The sequence below is a fragment of the Amphiura filiformis genome, chromosome 2 (genome assembly GCF_039555335.1).
Source record: "Amphiura filiformis chromosome 2, Afil_fr2py, whole genome shotgun sequence".
NCBI lineage: Eukaryota > Metazoa > Echinodermata > Ophiuroidea > Amphilepidida > Amphiuridae > Amphiura > Amphiura filiformis.
Genome location: NC_092629.1, coordinates 47,529,771 through 47,551,789, shown reverse-complemented (window position 1 = coordinate 47,551,789; position 22,019 = coordinate 47,529,771). Strand labels below are relative to the sequence as shown.

General features: G+C 39.1%; 1 protein-coding gene across 1 annotated transcript in view; it reads left to right on the top strand.

Annotated features, from left to right (window-relative positions):
• The window catches only part of LOC140141075 (small G protein signaling modulator 2-like), a 128,282-nt gene that overhangs the window by 5,461 nt on the left and 100,802 nt on the right, over nt 1–22,019 (top strand). Inside the window, exon 2 of the mRNA XM_072162848.1 lies at nt 10,618–10,693. Within this exon, the coding sequence (XP_072018949.1) occupies nt 10,618–10,693 (76 nt within the window). The remainder of the gene's footprint in view (nt 1–10,617; nt 10,694–22,019) is intronic.

Sequence of the window (22,019 nt, the reverse complement as noted above, 5' to 3'; positions counted from 1 at the left end):
ATTGTCCCGGTCTACCCCCCGCTCTACGGGTGATCTTGGAGCCATTGGCTCCAAGGAAGACCGGCGACCGGCGACGGGAGCCCCATCCGGAACCGCAGGCGTTCTTCAGGCCCAAGAGGTTCAGAATGGGGACTCTCGCCTCGGTGCTAGCCTGCCCCATCAGGGGCATGGGAACAGCATCGCTAGATCTCTCGGACGCCTATCTGCATATGCCAATCGCCTCTCAAGATCGGAGGCATCTGCGCTTCTAGGTACAGGATCAAAATTACCAGTTTTGATACCGGCCATCTGGCCTGTCCATCTCTCCCAGGGTGTTTAACACTCTTGGTCAGAGCGGTGGCAGCGTACCTGAAGCACAGGGGTGTCAACATCAGTTGCTACCTGGACGTTTGGCTCATATACGGATGCACTCCACTGAAGACTACGGGTCTCATGGGGTTGATAGTCAGCAGCTCAAAAAAGTCCAGCGTGGTCCCGACGCAGACACCACTATTTGTAGGGGCCCAGATCACCCTCACGGAGGGGTTCGCGGTGCTCTCACCCGAGCGGGTGACGAACATGGTGCGGTGTGCCTGACTCTTGGCCGAGTCTCGGGCAAAACCCGCTGTGGCATGGATGAAGGTGGTAGGCCTAATGGCCAGTATGGTAGACCTCGTACTGTACTGCCGCTTTCTACGTTAGGCTTACCCAACTACACCTTCTAGCCTGCTTGCAGGCCCAGTCGTCACCCAATATCGCTCGCGGTTCCGTTGTCGGAGATCGCGCGAGAGAACTCTGGTGGTGGACCCATCAGCCCAATTTGACCCAGGGTGTCAGGTTTCCTGCACCCCGGTATGTCACGTGGTGACGACCATAGCGCCAAAACGGGGCTGGGGGTCCACATCCACGGAGACTCCGTCTCGGGCCTATGGGGCCATAGAGACAGAGTTTCACATCAACCTCCCTCGCTTACGAGGAGGTGATCGTGGAATCACATACCGTTGTCCTGACGGATAACACAACCGTGGTAGCCTACCCCAACAGACAAGGGGACTCCGGGCCACCACGATTGAGCCTGCATGCACGACACCTGATAGGGTGGTGCAAGTTCAGGCAGATTCCGATGAGAACGATACACATCGCGGGCGTCACCAGCATCCTCGCGCACAATCTGTCACGAGGAAGGGTGTCGGGACCAGCAGAATGGTCCCTTGCTCCATGCAGGTCGCTCAGACGATCTTCAAGGGGATGTACCACCCCTCGAAAGATCTGTTCGCATCTCATCGCAATCATCCACTGCCGGTGTACTGCTCAAGGGTCGCGGACCCCCAAGCATTCACCGTGGACGCTCTGTCCATAGACTGGGGAGGGATGACAGCTTACATGTATGCAGTCCCTCCGATCTCACTACTCATGAGGGTGGTGGCCAAGATCGGGTGGGAAGACTGCATTGTCATTCTGCTAGCGGCAAGGCCGCTGGCACTCCCCGAGGTACCAGATCTACTCCGGATGCCCGGAGCGGAGGTACCCAGTCTATCACTAGAGCACCTGCAGTTAGCTGCATGGCCCTTACCAGGAACGCGCAGCGCGAGGGATACTTTTCATCAGAAGCTGTTTTTCTCATCGCCGGGCTAGACGGAAGTCTACCCTCCGTGACGTATAGCCAGAGTCTGGCTCCATACTACGCTTGGTGCAATGAGACAAATAGCTCTCCCGCTAGAGCCTCTGTGCTGCTAGTTCCGGAGTTTCTGACAGAAAAGTTCCAAGCAAGACTTCAGCGGGCCACTGGGGCCAGCTATAAGTCAGCTGTCCTCTCCATTCACCGAGGTTTCGAGACGGGTCGACTATCATAGCCGATGGTTACCTTATTAGTCTACGCCTCGACGGTATGTTCAACGAGTGTCTACCAAAAAGGAAAGTGATCCTCCTAAGGGGTCCCAACACAGTCTTAGATTACTTTAAGGGTCACCTTTTGACCTTCCGTCCAAAGCGGCGCTTAAATACGTAACTCTCAAGATGGCTTTCCGGTTTGGCGTTGGCTTCGGGACGGCGGTGCTGAGTTGCACACGGTCTCGAGGTTAGCTTCCGTGTTCACAAACACTGGAGCGACACTGTTTCGGGCGCTCTGTTCTCGTGACTACTGAACGGGCGCGGTGCATACCGACATTCGTCCCTCTCCAATCCCCAGGGTTGGGCAAGGTTCGCTGAAGCCAAAGATAGGCTGGGGTGTCCGATAAGGCGCTGCAGCACTATTTCTTCCGAACACAAGCCTTGCGAGGGACTCACGACCGCATTCATCACCCTTACAGAGCCTTTCGGTCCAGCCGCTGTCGCAATGGCTGGTCCAGGTGTTGGTGGGGTCCGGGGATCGCGAAGGTTTCGCGTCCCACGACCCACTCGACACGAGCTATCTCATCATCTTGGGTATACCGCTCGGTTGTCCCTTGAGGAGATCTAGCAGGCGGTGTCCCGGAAGCCACCTTCGCCCTTCTCTACGATACTTCCGCTTACGTTAGTAATCAGAGACGGGCGGAGGTTTACCGACATTGTTCGGCGATCATAATACGGTGGTGTACGGGTACCAGGTTTTCAGACTATACAGAATACTCAGCATGGTAAGAACCAGTGTCGCTATTCTTAACCACCAAACTTATTAAGTAAGGAGGTTTATGTCTGTGATCGCGTGGTCTTTTTTGTTTCTCGACCGCTGGGGGAAAATATTTTCTGACCTCGCGAAAACCATCGTTACCGCCTCCCGATCCCTGATCAGATGCTGACCAATCTTGTACCTCCATCCGTCGGTTACTTGCTAGATCGATCTTTCAGATGTTGATGCAAGAAGTATCTTAATCAACATCGGAACGGTAAGATCGACCGGTGTACTGAGTCTAGTCCCAAACAGAAATGTTTGGTAGACTCATAACCGTCGCGATCTTACCTTTCCGATGTTGATTATCCCGACCCCGCCACCCCTACAAGTTTGGTCCGGTAGGGGATCCCAAGTCGGATAAGGGATTTATCATATGGTGTGACGTCACCTTTTGGGTGAGTCCACCGGGGATCGGGGGTTTTTGTTATTTATTCATTTATGTGGGACAAAATGACTATTGGTTTTTCCGCATCTCGGGATCGATGCAAGAAGTATCTTAATCAACATCGGAAGGTAAGATCGCACCGGTTATGAGTCTACCAAACATTTCTGTTTGGGACTAATACGCGTTATATAACAGTATGCGTGATTGGTCGATAGGCGGTCATAAACAACGTTTATGCCCTGCTTTCTGGTCGTTTTAAACAAGCCGCGTCAGAACCGATGGATGCTCGCGAGTAGGATATACGCGCGTATACTCGCGAGCTATTTACGCAAAGCGCGAATGATGTACGCGATGTTCGAGTGCGTCTAAACACGGTGGACTGAGCAAGTAAACGTTTTCTTACAATTGGCAATGGAAAAACTTTTAAAAAGGATAAGAAATTGGTAGTTTTTAGTCTAAAATGACGATATTTTTTAGTTGTGGAGGAAAATAACAGCACGCAGAATGTTACGTATGTAACATAAACAATCGTTTAGTCATGAAAATATATGAATGAACCCCTAATGTATACAGTAAAAATGCTCTACTGTAGCTCACTCAAGGAGAGGATAAAAAAGCTCCCCTGCAAATTTCAAACGGCAAAGCCTGATTACCGGTACCGTGAGGCCTACCGTACCAGTCTGAAATGTCAAATTAAATTAAATAAAGTTTTAGGAACCTTTGTTTTTAGTTTGGACGCCCTGTTTTCAGGGTTAAAGTGGTCCAAATAGCTTCCACTAGACCCCCTGCTTTAACCAGGCACCGCTAACCCTGGTTTTGAGATCACCATGGGCCTATAATTTTATCCATGCCCCGAACAAAAAGTAGTCAATATTAATAGGTTTAAATTAATGTATACCAAATCTGAATATTCTTGTCATCTGCTTGGTTTTAAAGAGCATCGATTTTGGGATGAGAACTTGATAGTTTTAATGCAAACGGCACAGATTACAATCTACGATTTCCGCATAATTATAGCGTGTGAAAACATTAATGTGTGCGTAATTAATATAATTTTACGCTGTGAACAAAGCACACACAGAACTATGCCTGGGGCATAGTTACTTTTGCGGACATACATGTACATAGGCAAAACTATGCCCGCACTTTAAGCCAATGAGATGGCGGGAATCTTTAGATGAGGCATATAAATTACACTAGCCCCATCATTTTTCTAACGGTATAATAAAAAATCATTCAGGTTAGAGATTAAACCGGAATATTCCTGCTCACCTTGATTTTCTACTGCTCTAAATACCAGATAAATACCCGATGCCGCTGATGTCATTTGCATATTTGCCAGTTGTCATCCCCCACATTGTGATTAAACTTTTCAAAGCTTCAGTACCGGTAAGTCCCTGCACTGTGGTGAACCGGAATACGGAGACTGTGGTTTTCTATCAATTGACGAAAGCCGGCTCTCCTCTCCGGAAAAAATCCTAGTTTTAAAAGAAAGATAAATGCCGGCGAACTAGCGGAGAAAATTTAGCCGGCATTTGCGGCCAAATACCAGAGGACAGCATTTTCTACTGGTAATCTTTAATCCCCAAACCGGATAAAAGCTGGCTTTTTACTCCAATAGAAAAACACTGTATGACATGATATCAGTTTTTGGCTTTCTATGGCTAAAATAATTATATACATTAGGCCAGTGTTCGAAATAAGCACTTATCCTCTTGTCCTTTTGTCCTTTTTTGGTGTAAAACCCCTATTTGGTCCTCTTTTGCAATGTACACAATGTTACCTGGAAAAACAGGAGGTCTTTGTTTTTCTGGTAGGTAAGGCCCCTATACTGATCACAAAACTTTCCTTAGCGCTTCTTGTATGACTATAATAACAAGGCTATAGAACTTCATTATTACCGGTATTTAACTAATAACTGAAATTTTAGAAAATAAAAAGAAAATTTTAGAATCTTCCAAAAAGGAAGCGGAAGTGGATGCTAAACTTATTTGTTTTACTCTGCCTTATAAACTGACATGGTTTATGAAATATTAAATTAAATCGGATTATTAAATATGATAAAACTGTACTGGTACACATTATTTTCCTAGATGTATTTCCCAGGTATGACTAGATACATATGCCACCTGCTGTCACAGCCTGTATTTTTACAACTCTTTATTTTTATGCGCCCTATTACACAGCAACCAACCAGAGGTGTGAAAATAAAACCTGTTACATTTGTAATATTTTGCTATGGAATCTAGGTGCCTACAAATTACACATCCAGGACAGTGACCTTGATCTGCATGCACTAATGACACAAAACTAATCAATGCTTTGAACGACCCCAATACCCGCGAATAAAACACTTTTTAAAACATAAGCTTGTGTTGTGTTGGTATTTATATGCACCGGCCACAGCGAATCGTGAGCTGAGAGCAGGCACAATTAATATTGTAAATACCGTATTGGTCCGAGTATAGTCCCACCCGTTTTTTAGGTGTTTTAGGTTTTGGAGTGTCCCTGGACCTAGACCTAGACTAGAAGTTAGGATCATTCATGGTTGACCTAAAAAAGAAAATTTAAAAAAAATTCAAGATGTTTTGTATTTTTAATATGAAAATTGATAATTTGTATTCATGTCATACTCTATTGTCTCGAGACAGCAGGAAAGCACAACAACGCAAAGAATAGACTCCGCATTGCCCCCACGATCATGAGGACCATTTAATACACATAAGCTTATTTATAATAATTTCACAATCTCATAGAAATTAAGACTATATTGAGATAATAACAGATTTCATATCAATTAAACAAATTATATACATTGAGATGATTAATTGCAGCAAGCATTTGGAATTATTTATCATCTTCATATAAATCAATAAATACACAAATTATTGGAAAAATGTGTACAAGCCAACCATACAGGCTGGACAAACAAAAGTTGACTTCTGAATCACATTTAACCAAATTTCATCTTAAGCAAATCTTAAGCATATCTTAAACAGATACATCTTTGGATCAAACAGAGGATTGGATTGGAAAACAGCATTTTTAACCGCAATTAAATAATTAGAAATCTCCAAAAGAATAAACAATGCCAACACTAGCAAACGAACATTTTGTATTCAGCAAGATACGGCATCAATGCTTAAACCATTTACTGATATAATCCACTGGTATTGACAACCAAGTAAATAAAGATACTCCAAATAAGCAACAAAGCATTTATAACCCTGGTATAAAAAACGCAGCAGAAAGGGAGGAAAGCATGAAGGCAACCAATAGCCCACTATAAAACGCAGTAGAAAGTGGAGACAATCTACCGACGAGATTCTTCAGGTTTCAAGAAACTCCGTAACACATTCAAACACCATAAAACGCAGTAGAAAGTGGAGACAATCTACAGACGAGATTCTTCAGGTTTTGAAGAAAATCCTTAACACATCCAGGCACCATTAAACGCAGTAGAAAGTGGAGACAATCTACTGACGAGATTCTTCAGGTTTCGGAGAAATTCCGTAACACATTCAAACACCATAAAACGCAGTAGAAAGTGGAGACAATCTACAGACGAGATTCTTCAGGTTTTGAAGAAAATCCTTAACACATCCAAGCACCATAAAACGCAGTAGAAAGTGGAGACAATCTACCATCGACGAGATTCTTCAGGTTTTGAAGAAACTCCATAACACATTCAAACACCATAAAACGCAGTAGAAAGTGGAGACAATCTACAGACGAGATTCTTCAGGTTTCAAGAAACTCCGTAACACATTCAAACACCATAAAACGCAGTAGAAAGTGGAGACAATCTACAGACGAGATTCTTCAGGTTTTGAAGAAAATCCTTAACACATCCAGGCACCATTAAACGCAGTAGAAAGTGGAGACAATCTACAGACGAGATTCTTCAGGTTTTGAAGAAAATCCTTAACACATCCAGGCACCATTAAACGCAGTAGAAAGTGGAGACAATCTACTGACGAGATTCTTCAGGTTTCAAGAAACTCCGTAACACATTCAAACACCATAAAACGCAGTAGAAAGTGGAGACAATCTACAGACGAGATTCTTCAGGTTTTGAAGAAAATCCTTAACACATCCAAGCACCATAAAACGCAGTAGAAAGTGGAGACAATCTACCGACGAGATTCTTCAGGTTTTGAAGAAACTCCATAACACATTCAAACACCATAAAACGCAGTAGAAAGTGGAGACAATCTACAGACGAGATTCTTCAGGTTTCAAGAAACTCCGTAACACATTCAAACACCATAAAACGCAGTAGAAAGTGGAGACAATCTACAGACGAGATTCTTCAGGTTTTGAAGAAAATCCTTAACACATCCAGGCACCATTAAACGCAGTAGAAAGTGGAGACAATCTACTGACGAGATTCTTCAGGTTTCAAGAAACTCCGTAACACATTCAAACACCATAAAACGCAGTAGAAAGTGGAGACAATCTACAGACGAGATTCTTCAGGTTTTGAAGAAAATCCTTAACACATCCAAGCACCATAAAACGCAGTAGAAAGTGGAGACAATCTACCGACGAGATTCTTCAGGTTTTGAAGAAACTCCATAACACATTCAAACACCATAAAACGCAGTAGAAAGTGGAGACAATCTACAGACGAGATTCTTCAGGTTTCAAGAAACTCCGTAACACATTCAAACACCATAAAACGCAGTAGAAAGTGGAGACAATCTACAGACGAGATTCTTCAGGTTTTGAAGAAAATCCTTAACACATCCAGGCACCATTAAACGCGCGGTAGAAAGTGGAGACAATCTACAGACGAGATTCTTCAGGTTTTGAAGAAAATCCTTAACACATCCAGGCACCATTAAACGCAGTAGAAAGTGGAGACAATCTACTGACGAGATTCTTCAGGTTTCAAGAAACTCCGTAACACATTCAAACACCATAAAACGCAGTAGAAAGTGGAGACAATCTACAGACGCGATTCTTCAGGTTTTGAAGAAAATCCTTAACACATCCAAGCACCATAAAACGCAGTAGAAAGTGGAGACAATCTACCGACGAGATTCTTCAGGTTTTGAAGAAACTCCATAACACATTCAAACACCATAAAACGCAGTAGAAAGTGGAGACAATCTACAGACGAGATTCTTCAGGTTTCGAAGACACTCCGTAACACATTCAAACACCATAAAACGCAGTAGAAAGTGGAGACAATCTACAGACGAGATTCTTCAGGTTTTGAAGAAAATCCTTAACACATCCAGGCACCATTAAACGCAGTAGAAAGTGGAGACAATCTACTGACGAGATTCTTCAGGTTTCAAGAAACTCCGTAACACATTCAAACACCATAAAACGCGGTAGAAAGTGGAGACAATCTACAGACGAGATTCTTCAGGTTTTGAAGAAAATCCTTAACACATCCAAGCACCATAAAACGCAGTAGAAAGTGGAGACAATCTACCGACGAGATTCTTCAGGTTTTGAAGAAACTCCATAACACATTCAAACACCATAAAACGCAGTAGAAAGTGGAGACAATCTACAGACGAGATTCTTCAGGTTTCGAAGAAACTCCGTAACACATTTAAACACCATAAAACGCAGTAGAAAGTGGAGACAATCTACAGACGAGATTCTTCAGGTTTTGAAGAAACTCCATACAAAGCATTCATTCCCCTTCTATAAAACGCAGTAGAAAGTGGAGACAATTTACTAATGATATTCTTCAAGATTTCAAGAAATTCCATACAAAGCCTCTATTTTTAAGCATAAAGCAGCATATTTGGACATACCATTTTATTGGAGTATCTTTAACCATATTTAGTTACTGAATCACCCTTCCAGCTTTTGGGAGGGTGGGTGGGATTTTGGTCCATCAAGATCGAAGGAACAATTGCAAGTGCATCACTAGGAGAACTATGGACATAACAAAGGAATTAACAATAAGACGGGAGACCTGAATGGCTGCACACCACTAAAGTGACAGCTGACTGGACAGAAAAACTGAGCTTGTTGCTATAACAACATAACAACAACCCCTAAATTAAAACTGACTTGACCAGGAGACCAAAACACTTTAAGTGTACTTGAGAATGCTCAAGTGGGAATAAGAGGATAAGCCTCTACACCTAGATGCACATGACAGCCTAATGTCCCCTGCTGCTGAGACAATCTAGTTTTTAAAAGATTTGCAACTTTAAAAAACGGAATTAATGATTTCAAAATGCATTGAATTTGATTTTTTTTTTTTACAATTTCTGGAATTTTTTCAAAAATGGGGGGTGGGACTATAGGCCTACTCGAACGTGGGACTATACTCGGACGAATATGGTAATTGTGAATCTTTTTTCAATTACTCTACTTGTACAAAATGCAGTGGTATCCTATACTAATACAAAACTCGGAAAAACTCCACGAATATTATTTTTTGGAGAAAATTGGAGAACGTACGTTGAACCCTGGCTTTCCACCTCATGTCAACCTGATGATTGAATTCTTTCCTCCCCGAACAATCTGTCAAAAACCCACCCTGGATAAACGACAGAGGTAAAAACATTTTGACATACACATTAAAAATTTTTGGATTTAACAAATATTTTTGGAAAAAAATGTGTGCTGCGTGGTGCAACCAACCTGAAGTGACTACCAAACACTAACATGCCCCGGCGCACACCCAAGTCATTCATTATGATGTAACGTGATGAAAATAAATTTGCTGAGGGCGCTCAAACGGACATGTATATTTTCATTACCTGCACATACTCACCCAAATAAGGGGGCTATCATTTTCTTTGGAAAGGGAGGTCCCAAGTTGGCATCAATAAAATTGCGAACCCCCCCGCTATTTGGGCAACCAAAATATTATGACCTCCCCCCCACCCCATCTTCGAAGGATCTACACAGGCTTAAATTGTATTGAAAATGAAATCAGTCTTTTTGAACAAAATAAACACACTATATGGTCATCTTGTGACTCCCTACATTTCAGTCATCAAAAATTTTATGACCCCCCCTTTTCTTTCTAAAAATCTATGACCCCTATATTTTGGACCCCCCCTTCCGAAGAAAATGAAACCCCTAATAAGTACTGTGCTTTGGTTCTTTGCATGACAAACAGGCCAGTTATTTTTGTAAGAAGGGGCAAAGCCAGACTTTGCTAGCGTGAAGCTAGAGCTTCAATGGGTGGGGTGCATGGGCCTGTCTTAGAGCCTAGAGCCCCTGCTGGGGAAAGGCCCAGTGGAGTGGAGGTCCAGGGGGCAATTTTGACAGTTAATTTTAAGCTAGGACTTGGAAACAGCAATTTCTGTCACTGAGACAAACTTTTTTTTGGGGAGGGGGGGGGGGGGCATTTCTTTAAACATTACCCCTGGCCCCATTGCTTCAGGCCTGCATACAAACAGTTTATGTCCATATTTTGAGACAGGTGTACAAGAAAATAAATTTTAAAGTGGATGCACACAGGTTGCCAATATCGACAAATATATGCCTACATAGCCCAGCTACCCGTGTGCTTGAATCCGGACCCGTATGCTTGAATGCATAAATCGGGACCTATAATATTTGATGTTGATTATTGGATCCTACTTAATGATTATTGATTATTTATTATTGATTGCAGGTAAAACAGATCATGGAGGAGGCTGTCACCAGGAAATTTGTCCATGAAGACAGTGGAAGCATTATCTCACTTTGTGGTATGTTGTTTAGTTTTTTCCTTTCATGTTCAGTCGTAAAACACAATTTGTCATACTTTGGTGGGGCACTAACTTGTGACCAGACGGGTGTCTTCTGGAAAATCACAATCAAAATTTGAATGTTTTTTATATTAGAATAGCAATACTTGAGATACATTGTTTTCAAACCATGGGTACTCGATTAAACCAACCAATCATGATGAACAGGATAGCGCGAGCTCAAAAACATGAATGGTCCAAATGATTTTTTCCGGACTCTTTAAGCCCTGCAAAACCCTTGCAATTTTAGCAGTCCAATGAGAGTTTTAAGGGGTCCATTGATTTAGCATACTTGGAAGATTTTGTGAGTTTTCTGTGTCATAATTGGTCCTTTTTTTGTATTGACAATGACAAATTTTTATTATGAGCAACTCTGCAAAGGATTTGTAAACATAATTTTAAAAGCTTTTGTGCATCGTAAAATTTAAGGGGTCCTTGCAGTTTTGATCGGACCAGTGGGTCAATTTCAACTTGTTATTTTAAACGGGTCCAAACTGTCCAAAACCAAAAAAGTAAGCGGTCCCAGGATGCGCACTTGAACAGACGCGCAAAAATGTGACCCCTGCTAATGAATGCCAGACAAGTGCTAACAGGGCATAATTTAGTGATCAGATTTTGCGTAGCAAAAGTGCTATGCAAAATTCTACTTGTATAGCAGTTTCTCAAGTTTGAGTAGCAGATTTAATTCTCCCGATTTTAGGAATATTTTAAAAGTTTTCCTAAAAATATATCTAGAAACAAACCGCAAAATTCAAGAACAAAGATGGCCGCTTTCATAGCGATCCTGTGTGCACACACGGCAAAATACAAGGCAAAATACTGCCAAAATTATGACCCCTGAAGGCAAATAACACGAAAACATGGTAAATAAGTAACACAAACTTAATTTTGTTGCATGCACATATCAATTTATTAGCTCTTATTGACAACAAGGTGAGTTTATAGTATGTCATGTTTTGTAAGTGGTAAAATTTTGCATCGCAAAATATGCGATGCATCGAAAATAATGAATCGCAAGTGACCTAGATTGAGTAGCAAAATGCGATGCGATACCGACTAAATTATGCCCTGAGTGCTAATAACCTGCGTCCAACATCAGGGGTTAGAAATAGAATTTCAATGACAGTCTGTGAAACGATTGTTTAGAGATTTAACATCGAATCTTATATTTAAAAAGATAAAATGATTTGCAACTTGAATCAAAGTTGATTCTTTTGATACACTAACCAAATTATGATTCCCACAAATTCCCTGACAAGAATCACAGTTGATTCTTTGTGATTCATGCAATATATGTGACAGCTTTTTATGAATTGAAAAAAATTTAAAAAAACATCGCGAGATATCACATATATCACTCTGATCTCATTTCAATAGAGAGACATTTTAATTAACTGTCTTTGCATCATATCTGAAATAGTAATTTGTTATTGCACAGTCAAGCATAGACAAATTGACCTGTTTTATGAAATGGTGGTCATTTCATTTCACCGGTATAATATCCCATAATGCATAGCATGGCGATCACATTACGTCAGCAATCTTGTCTGTGTCCTTGTCTTGCTGTCATGGCATGGATGAACAATTATGCTAAGAATTATGGGGACTGATAGAGGAGATAGTCAACTTCAATAAGTGTGAATTACTCATGTTAGGTATGACATCATGCTTGATGTAGTGACGTTATGTGACATAATGTTTGTGTAGACCTCTACGTATACTCCTGGTTCAAGAAAAACACAGCGCAATTTTATTTTGGGATTAAATTAAAAAAATATTATGCTGTTTGGCCAAATGAATTCAATATTCTCTATAATTATACCCCCCTCTGATAAATACCCACCATTGTTTTGGTTTTTTTCAACCAAATTGTTCCTGAAATACTGGCAAATACCATAACAGTACCTGTAATTTCAAACATACGATCGCCGATTTCACGATATATACATGTGTGCGATCATTGAACATCGAGTACAGTAGACATTTTTTTAATTGTTTGTGCAGTGCCAATAAAAATTTTAAAAAGATTTTTTTTCAATTTCGGTACTCGATTTACCCGCCGAAAAATGTTTCAGGTATGCGGTACAAAATTACTCGAAAATCCCTGCCTTAGTGGGAAGTTACATGTAGAAATTTAGATATGAGACCTGTATTACAGACACATGTGATGAGGCAGATGTTTTAAATCAAAACAGACGATTAGTCCACAAAAGGGAGCAATTTTACTTTTGTGCAATTAAGTAATTAAGCCGAACAAGCCGAGCAAGAGTAATTAAGCCGAACAAGTGAAATTCCTCTAAAGTGAGGAAAAATGTCATCCCTGGGAATAAGAGAGAACAGATGATCATGAGGAAGAGATAAGAACCTATCAGAAAAATATTAGAAATTAAAATCAGAAAGGCTGTGGTTTTAAAAATAGCATAAAATTGGGGAAAACAGTGTTTTGCTCAGGAAATGTCAGTTTTAATGTTTGCAATGAAATAATAATGGGATGCCCTTAAAATCTAGACCTGCCTCTATAGTACATGTATGCACTTGAATGCACAGGGCATTTATTTGGCCAAATTTGTACCTGGGTAGTATACACAGTACGCTGTTGTGGAAATGATAACATTCTTTTAGTGCTGTCTACTGAAGATACAAGAGAAGATCATTGTTCAAGGTCATGTTGAAGGACATGGCAGAAGAGGTAGACAGAAGACACGTTGGACAGATGGAATCAAAGAGTGTACGACATGGTCTCAGATTTGAAGCAGGTTTCACTGCCAAAGTGTGTAAAAATTCACCCCAGAGTGAAAATAGCTATGTTTAATTTCTAAGGTGTCTTTTCTAGGGTAAAATTGTTTGTAGAACATGATTTTTTTGTCAAAACGCGTGCATCGTACATCGTTTTGCTACAAAATGTTGATTTGTGGCCGATTTTGCCCGAAAAACGCACTTTTTGAGTGACAAAAATTTTCACATGCCAACTTTGTATACTCATAGAGTCTACAATATACATAGATATGGCCCTTTAAAATGTTAACATATCAGCTGAGGGTACTATTTGATGGATTCAGGTATTTGTTTTGTGATTGACTTAATCATTTGCACGCCAGAATCATTCAAATATGACATGCCTCGTGACAATTGACATGCCAAAATAAGCCGTTTTGCGGCAAAACAATTGATTTGAAAAATCATAACTCTTGATAGGAAGGTGCTACAGTGATGGTTGACCTACCAGTCTATGCAGTATTTAATGGGCTTTCATTTGATACCTAACTTTTTTCATTGTAACTAAGGGAAAGACTTGCAAAATGTAAAAATGTTTCCCCTACCCCTTAAAATTTTGATGTGTGTAAAAATTCCCGCCATTTATAAAAATCAGGATTACAAGAAAACTACAAGAGCTATAGGCTTGAAAAACTAATCACTTATGCACAGTATAAGTTCCTACTTGGGTATAACATTAATATTTTTCCATTCCTTCTCAATTTTCTTTTCTAATTTTTTTATCAATTTGTGACATCTGTAAATTACGTAAAATTTGGCATTTCGAAAAATCGCAAAAAAAAAAATATGAGGGCGGCATGTTTAAAAAACTAATCAGTTATTCCCATGATACAGTACTACAGGGATATAGTACCAAACTTGTGCTAAAATGCATATTTTTTTAGTTCTAATTTTTTATCAAATTGACTCGCCACCCCATTTTTGAGCAAAATCGGCAACAATTGGTACCTGTAATATTGCGCAATCATGTGACCTATATTCAATGTCTGTGCATCAATCAGATGTCAGACTTGCACTACAACATGATGTGAGCCTTGCAGAGCCTTTATAAGTGTGCCAATAGAGTTCAAATATGTTGTGATGATGTTGTCACTTATTGATCTCATATTTTTATTTCCGTCAAAAGCATATGCCTCTACTGTAATGCTCATATCAGGAAAACAATGACAGATTTTGCATTTCTGACTTCAGAAAAACTAATCAGTTATTCCCATGATACAGTACTACAGGGATATGGTATCAAACTTGTGCTAAAATGCATATTTTTTTAGTTCTAATTTTTTTATCAAATTGACTCGCCACCCCATTTTTGAGCAAAATCAGCAACAATTAGTACCTGTAATATTGCGCAATCATGTGACCTATATTCAATGTGTGTGCACCAATCAGATGTCAGACTTGCACTACAACATGATGTGAGCCTTGCAGAGCCTTTATAAGTGTGCCAATAGAGTTCAAATATGTTGTGATGATGTTGTCACTTATTGATCTCATATTTTTATTTCCGTCAAAAGCATATGCCTCTACTGTAATGCTCATATCAGGAAAACAATGACAGATTGTGCATTTCTGACTTCAGAAATGAATTCTGCACAAAATTTCAGTCTAGAAAACATATTTAAAACAATAGTTTTTGAAACTTTATATTTTGCCATTTTTGGCAGTCAAACCTGCTTCAAATCTGAAACAGTGTCGTACAGGACTATCTCTTACTGACCGAAATAGCTGGAATGACATCATCAAAAGGGTCACAACGGGTCAGTCATGACTAAGGCAGTGACTCAAGCCCGGATATTCGGGTACCTGCCCGTTTTTTCCCTACCCGGATACAAATTCCATTTACGGATTACCCGAATTAAACCTAAAAAAAAAAAAATTGATTTTTGCACATTGTTTTGTAATTTTAATATGAAAATTCAAATTCAATGCATTTTGATATCATTAATAGAGTATGACATGAAAACTATGTATCAATTTTCATATTAAAATTACAAAACAATGTGCAAAATTCAATTTTTTTTTTTTTTTTTTTTTTTGCAATTTGGTACCCGGTTACCCGCCTGAAATTTACCTCGGTACCCGAATACGTCATTACCCGATAGGTCACAGCCTTAGTCATGACCCATAGGACGACGATGACTGAAGATACAAAATGTACATCTCAACATTTTTCTCAGTCCACATGCTGCATGTCATCTTCTAATCAGATTAAAATTACAAAATAAAAATGGGATGCCCTTAAAATCTAGACCTGTCTCTATAGTATTAGGCACTTGACTGCACAGGGCATTTAGCGTAGTCGTCAGCGACAACCTGTAAAGTGTGCTGAGGCTTGTGGATGAACGTCTAGGTGTTGTGCCTGTGTGCAGCACACTATAAATCACTGCGCTTTGTTTTTTCTTTTTTTTTTGCCAAATTTGTATGGATGTAGTACTGTATACTAGTACACTGTTGGAAATGATAATTCTTTTAGTGCTGTCTACTGAAGATATACATTGTGTACATCTCTCCATTTTTCTCAAATTCTAAAAGATATGTGTACATTGCATACTCTGGAGGATGTTGTTGCTGTTGTAAATAAAAGAGAGCAATTAGGCCTTTGATTGGTGTAACATAAAAGAAAATTAGGGTAGGTAAGTCAGATTTTTTAAAATACTTTTTTAGCTGTAAATTGCATTCGATAAAGGCATTGGAACTTCTTTTTCTTCTTCTTTTTTTTTTAAATTTGTTTAAATTTTTAAATTTCATTATTTTTTTTATTATTTTTTTTGCACAAAAAAAAAAATCGGGTTACGCCAATCAAACAATATTTTTGAGGCCTTAGCGAGTAACAAATTAAATGTGACAAACCCATCTAGCATTTATAACCCTCATTTTTTTCAGGGATTACTGTGGCAAAGTTTCTGAAATTAAATTGAATGATATTTTATTTTTAAAGGTAAAAACAATACGTAATTTCTACAAGGTAATATACAGGGATGTAAGTTTTCGGTATTTTTACAGAATTCAGGTTAGTCCAGATTTACGCAATTTCTTTTATTTTCAGCCCATTTTGGGGTTTTTTAGCCCTAATTTACGCGCTTTTTTCCCAATTTTCCGTATTTTTTCTTCAGGCTTACTTACATCACTGAATATACACAAGAAAATAAATCAGAAGTAAACTAAATTTATCATAAATAGAATTATAAAAATAGCAATAATTATTTTTTTCTAAATGCTCATCTGTGTTCTAAAATGCATAATAACTCCATTCAGTAATTGTCCCCACTGAATTAAAATAGACTGGACATCATCAACAAAATATACTTTTTAAATCGGAGTTGTTTTGCCACTGATCCATGCTCATGTTTGTTGCTTCAATTCTTCCCTTTCACTCCTACACACCAACAACTATAGAAGTATGTGTGCACACAATGAACATAGCAGCGACTTGGCAAGCTCTTGATGATGTGCGTATAACCCAGCTACGTGAGCACCATTCTGTGAGGCTTACAACTTACAAGTCAACCTCTCCGTACCATATGGAGTCAAACATTTGACACTTAGGATGATTACTTTTGCACAACAAGACTAGTATCATGCACTATACACGTTGCTGAGGATTTCAAGTGTCTGTTTCTGGACTTGCAATTTATTTTCTAGGATGAATGTTCTAAAAGATGATAATCACCATCCATCACTTGATTGAAAAATGCCTTTTTTTAACCCTTGGTCAAAATAGTATTGGGCACAAGGCTTGCTTGCTACTATCCTGAATGTGTAATATACTAATTCCTTCCTACTTTTCAATCCATAATCCATAAACATTGAACTCAACTGATTATCGGATCGGATATCGTATTTGCCCGATATTTGCAATATCGGTATCGGATCGGATATCGGTAAAATAAATTTTTTAATTTTTAAAATGAGCTATTCCATTTTAAATCCAAACATCCCTACATGTATGACCTTAATTTTCCACACAATTAGTATGAATTTCAAATAGGGTCATCTCATTACCTGTATGGGTGACTTCATTTAAAATCTACACCCCCTGTGTGGAAGATTAAGGTCATTACTTCCACAGGGGGTGTATGGATTTCAATTGGAATAGCCCAATGGTACCGTCAAATTGAAAATGGAACAACCTGCTTGATAATCAAAACATAATCTTGTGTTAGCGCGAAAATGCGGCCCTGCCTATATACTCACCAGTGCCTGTAATTCAATTAAATCACTAGAAAGCAGAGGTCAGAATTTATTAATGCACTTAAGGCAAGAGATACATAGTAATTTAGAGTCGTTAAGGAAGAAAGTTGTGTAGTTTGTATGCAATTGCAAAACTAATTTGGCCTCTCCATGAACCATCTTTTAATAATGGATCAGTCAGTCAGAATTTTGTTGTTCCTTTTACCATACTTCAAACCACACAATGTGATCCCAAGGAAAGTGTAAACAAGAATTGAAATTGTTTACGAATTACTTAAAATAAAGGAAAGGATAAGTCATTAAAATTGTCATTGAGTATTTTTGAAATGAACATTTCGCAAAAAAAACAAAGAAAACTGCAGTATATTGGCAAAAGTTGAAGCCCCATTCAAATATATGTAGTTACATTTTCATGTAAATTAATGTTCTGTTTTGTCTAAATACACACTGCATTCAGGCTATGTTAGCACATCTACATGCATAATAAGTAGTATGAACAAAGTTGGGGTTAATACTCCTTCATGTAATTATACCAGAAATTAGGGTTAGTTTAGGATTAGGGTTAGGGTTAGGATTAGCTTACACGAAATAATTACATGAAGGATTGACCAAAGTTGGTGTGCTAAAAAAGGGAATATTCAATGACTGAGTTTTGAAAGTAACATGGCGTGCTACAAATCGCACTTCTGGAAATGTTAAGGTGGGCTGTTACTAACAGTTACTGTAACTTACTGTTAAGGTGGAAATATGTGAAGGTGGGCTTTTACTAACAGTGTTAGGCATGCTATTAAATTACACTAAATAAGATGTTTAGGAATGTACATGTAGGTGTGCTATAAATTGCACCCGGCAAGGCAAGATGTGCGATGGTGTGTGTGTGATCGCACTTGTTGCACGCCAAAAAACTCAATCCCTGAATATTGAAATTTTGAAATGATTTCTGAATGAGAAGATTACTGAATAGGCCTTGTATAACAAGAACACACTTGGACTAAATAAAGTCAATTAATACAAAACAATGCAGTTAATTATGCAGCATGATTTTTGTTTGAAGACAACTTTCAGTACCGGTACCGTATACATGTACCATACTGTTATCATATATTCATTTGGCAAATGGATGCATTGAACTTTTTGATTAAAAAAAAATTGTAGTTCCAAAACTAAAAAAGAACAGGTTTTCAAGGTTATTTTGAGATGCAGATAATAACTTCTTTTGTAGACTGCTTTGCATTCCCTTTTCGAAAAATGGCAATTCCATGCATAAAACACAATACATCCCCAGTGACTGCCCTGCCCAGAAATAGCTACATGTACATGTACATGTAGCTGTTGGACAGAACTAGGATTGGTGGCTCTTCCATGATCAGAGGGGTTGGAGGGATGATTAATTAAAATGGTCTACTATAGTAGACTACTTGTTTTGTAGCTTCTTTTCAGACAATTTGCAATTTTCAAAGCAAATATTTAAAAAAAATGTTCAAAAAAAAATGGTCAGAACAGTCAGTCACACAAGGACAAACATGCAATTGTTTTGAAAAGTTTCAAGCATGGTTGCTAGTACAAGCAAGGTTGTCTTTTCAATTTTTTTATTGTAAGTACATAATTATTATAATACTTGTACAAAATCTGAATTTAATCTTTATAGTGAATTATGTGTAAAATCTGCATTCATTGTCTGAAGTACTTGAACTGGGACAACAAAAGTACTCAGTAATAACACCAAAAGATGGTACCCTATTATAGTGTTGAATGCAAAATTATAGACTGTCCTTCTAAATGCTTCAGAGCATGAAATTTTAAAGCATTAAAAAATGCTTATTTAGCAAACATGTTTTCTTATGAAGAGAACATGGCCAGATAACAGCATGCGAGAGACATGTAAAACTAGCCTGTCTGGATGTGGGAAGATTTGAACATTTATAACCAAAGCAAAGAAGAAAGCTGTTGCTTGATTTGATTTGATTTGATTTGATTTGATTTGATTTGATTTGATTTGATTTGATTTGATTTGATTTGATTTGATACTTTTTAAAGAATCACATACAAATTACAAACTACACTACAATTACAGTTACTAAATTATTACAAAATAAAATAAATTGCACATCAAAATTGCAAAACATGAAGTATATTACAAATCAACACAAGTACCAAGGATACTGAGGATAGCCCAAAAAGCTTCAATTGGGAAAAGCTTATTTCCATTGGGGTCCTTTACAATCAAGAGAAAAACATAGGAACAAAATGCCATACAAAAACAAGAATAGAGACAATGATGCATGAAGGACGCAAACAGTTAGAGACCAGCTCAAACTCTAAAAAATCAAATGGACCCTTGATCAGACTGTTTGAACAATTTAAAATCATAAGCAGTAGTTAGCTCAATCGATAAGGCGTTTGACTATGGTGCGAGTTGCGGGTTCGAACCCTGGTGGTGCCTAGTTTTTATTTCATTCCACAGTGAGTTCCAATGATGAATTGCAGTTAACTTAAGTCTTAAGTTTTAATCAGGTTTGGATTAATTACCACAAGGACAGATGGTCCTAGGCCCAGAGCCCGGGGGAGGGGGGGTACTCAGTACAAATGACCATACGGGGACGTGCCGCAAATATGGGTAGCATTTTCGGCCTTTTGGTATATCAATGACCCCTTTTTCAAAGCCTTTTTTTTTCAAAATTTCTTCATTTTTTCCGGAAAATAGCCCAATTTTCCCTTAATCTAGCCAAAATTTTCAAAATTTTCCCAAAATTTTGGGAAAATTTGTAACAACTAAGACAATTTGGGTTAAATTCGGCCGAAAATTTTGACTTTTGGTATATCAATGGGTCCAAATTTCTTGAAAACCAATTGGTATATTTATGGGTCCACTTTCAAATTTTCAGCGCACGTCCCTACCAAAACCAAACTTGAGTACTTCCGCCCAGAGCCTAAGATCCAGGGAGCCCCAAATTAGATATGAAACTATTGTCTCCTATCAGCATTTGGCATTTAAATTTAGTATGTTCTGAAACAGGCCGCATCACTCGCATGCAACGCATACACTTAAATATATAAATATATGCACATCCTGCCTTCCTGTGCCAGGCAGTACTAAACTTTCTAGAAAAAAACAAAAATTCATCACTTGATGGAGTGAACAATACATGTAATTGACACTTTTTTGTGATATTTGACTTTTAAATGCTGACTTTCAAAATAAATGTTTTACAAAGTGGAAAATTCTTTGCATACATTGTAAATCAGTGGCATAGTCAGGTCAGGGGGAGCCAGGGAGAAATTTGCCCCCCCCCCCAAAAAAAAAAAAAAAATTTCAGGGATAAAATAGGGACTGTAAAGTGTCATAAAAGTGACTGAAAATGGGACTTTAAAAATTGACAAATGGGGATGAAAATTTGGCTCTTTCCCACACAATGGGACAAACGGGGACAAATATTTGGCTTTGCCCCTCCACAGTAAAAAGCTGGCTATGCCTCTGTTGTAAATTGATTAACATTTGATCTATTTTAGGCTCGTTATTATGGGCCCCTGATCCTGTTGGCTAAAAAGAAGAAGATCAGTGAAGAACAATATTGGCTATTCCATTTAAGATCCACAGTCCCCCTGTGGAAGATTTTGGAAGTATCTTTCACAGGAGGAGTATGAATTTCAAATGGAATGATCACATTAGGCAGCTCCCTTCAAAACTCACCCTCCCTCAATCTTTCTCAGAGGGTGTATGGAATTCAAATCAGGCCCATAACCAGGGGGGGTGGAAGGATGCCCCCCATCCCAAAATGCCCCAAAAGTCCCCTTTTTTGACCCAAAAAGTCCCATTTGCGAGCATAGCGATCGAAAAAATTGGGTTTTTTATGCCTTTCAAAATCTGCCTCCCCCCCCCATTTTCAAAAAGGTCCACTTTTTCAAAATCAGCCCCTCCCCCCAAATAAATCCTGGTTACGGGTCTGATTCAAATAGAGCCACCTAATGTGTTCATTCCATTTCAAACTCATACTCCCCATGTGGAAGATATTTGATTTTGCAGTAGAAAATATTGAGAAAGCTGAGCCAGGAAATTTTATTGCTGGGCCAGTAGCTTTACAATCTCACTGACCCGGATGGCCAGTGGAAAACAGACCCTGAAGTCAGACCATAGAAAACAGAGTCAGAGTCATAAGTCAGAGTGACCCTGGGTGGAACGGTAACATAGTGCACCAACAGTTATTTTGGAAATCAAGTGCAAGTTAAAAGAGGTTGAGAGGGATGCTTTATCTAAAACAATACTGTAAACAGGGGTAGCGCTAGAACTAAACACTCCAGTGTCCGCAGTGGCCCCCGAACT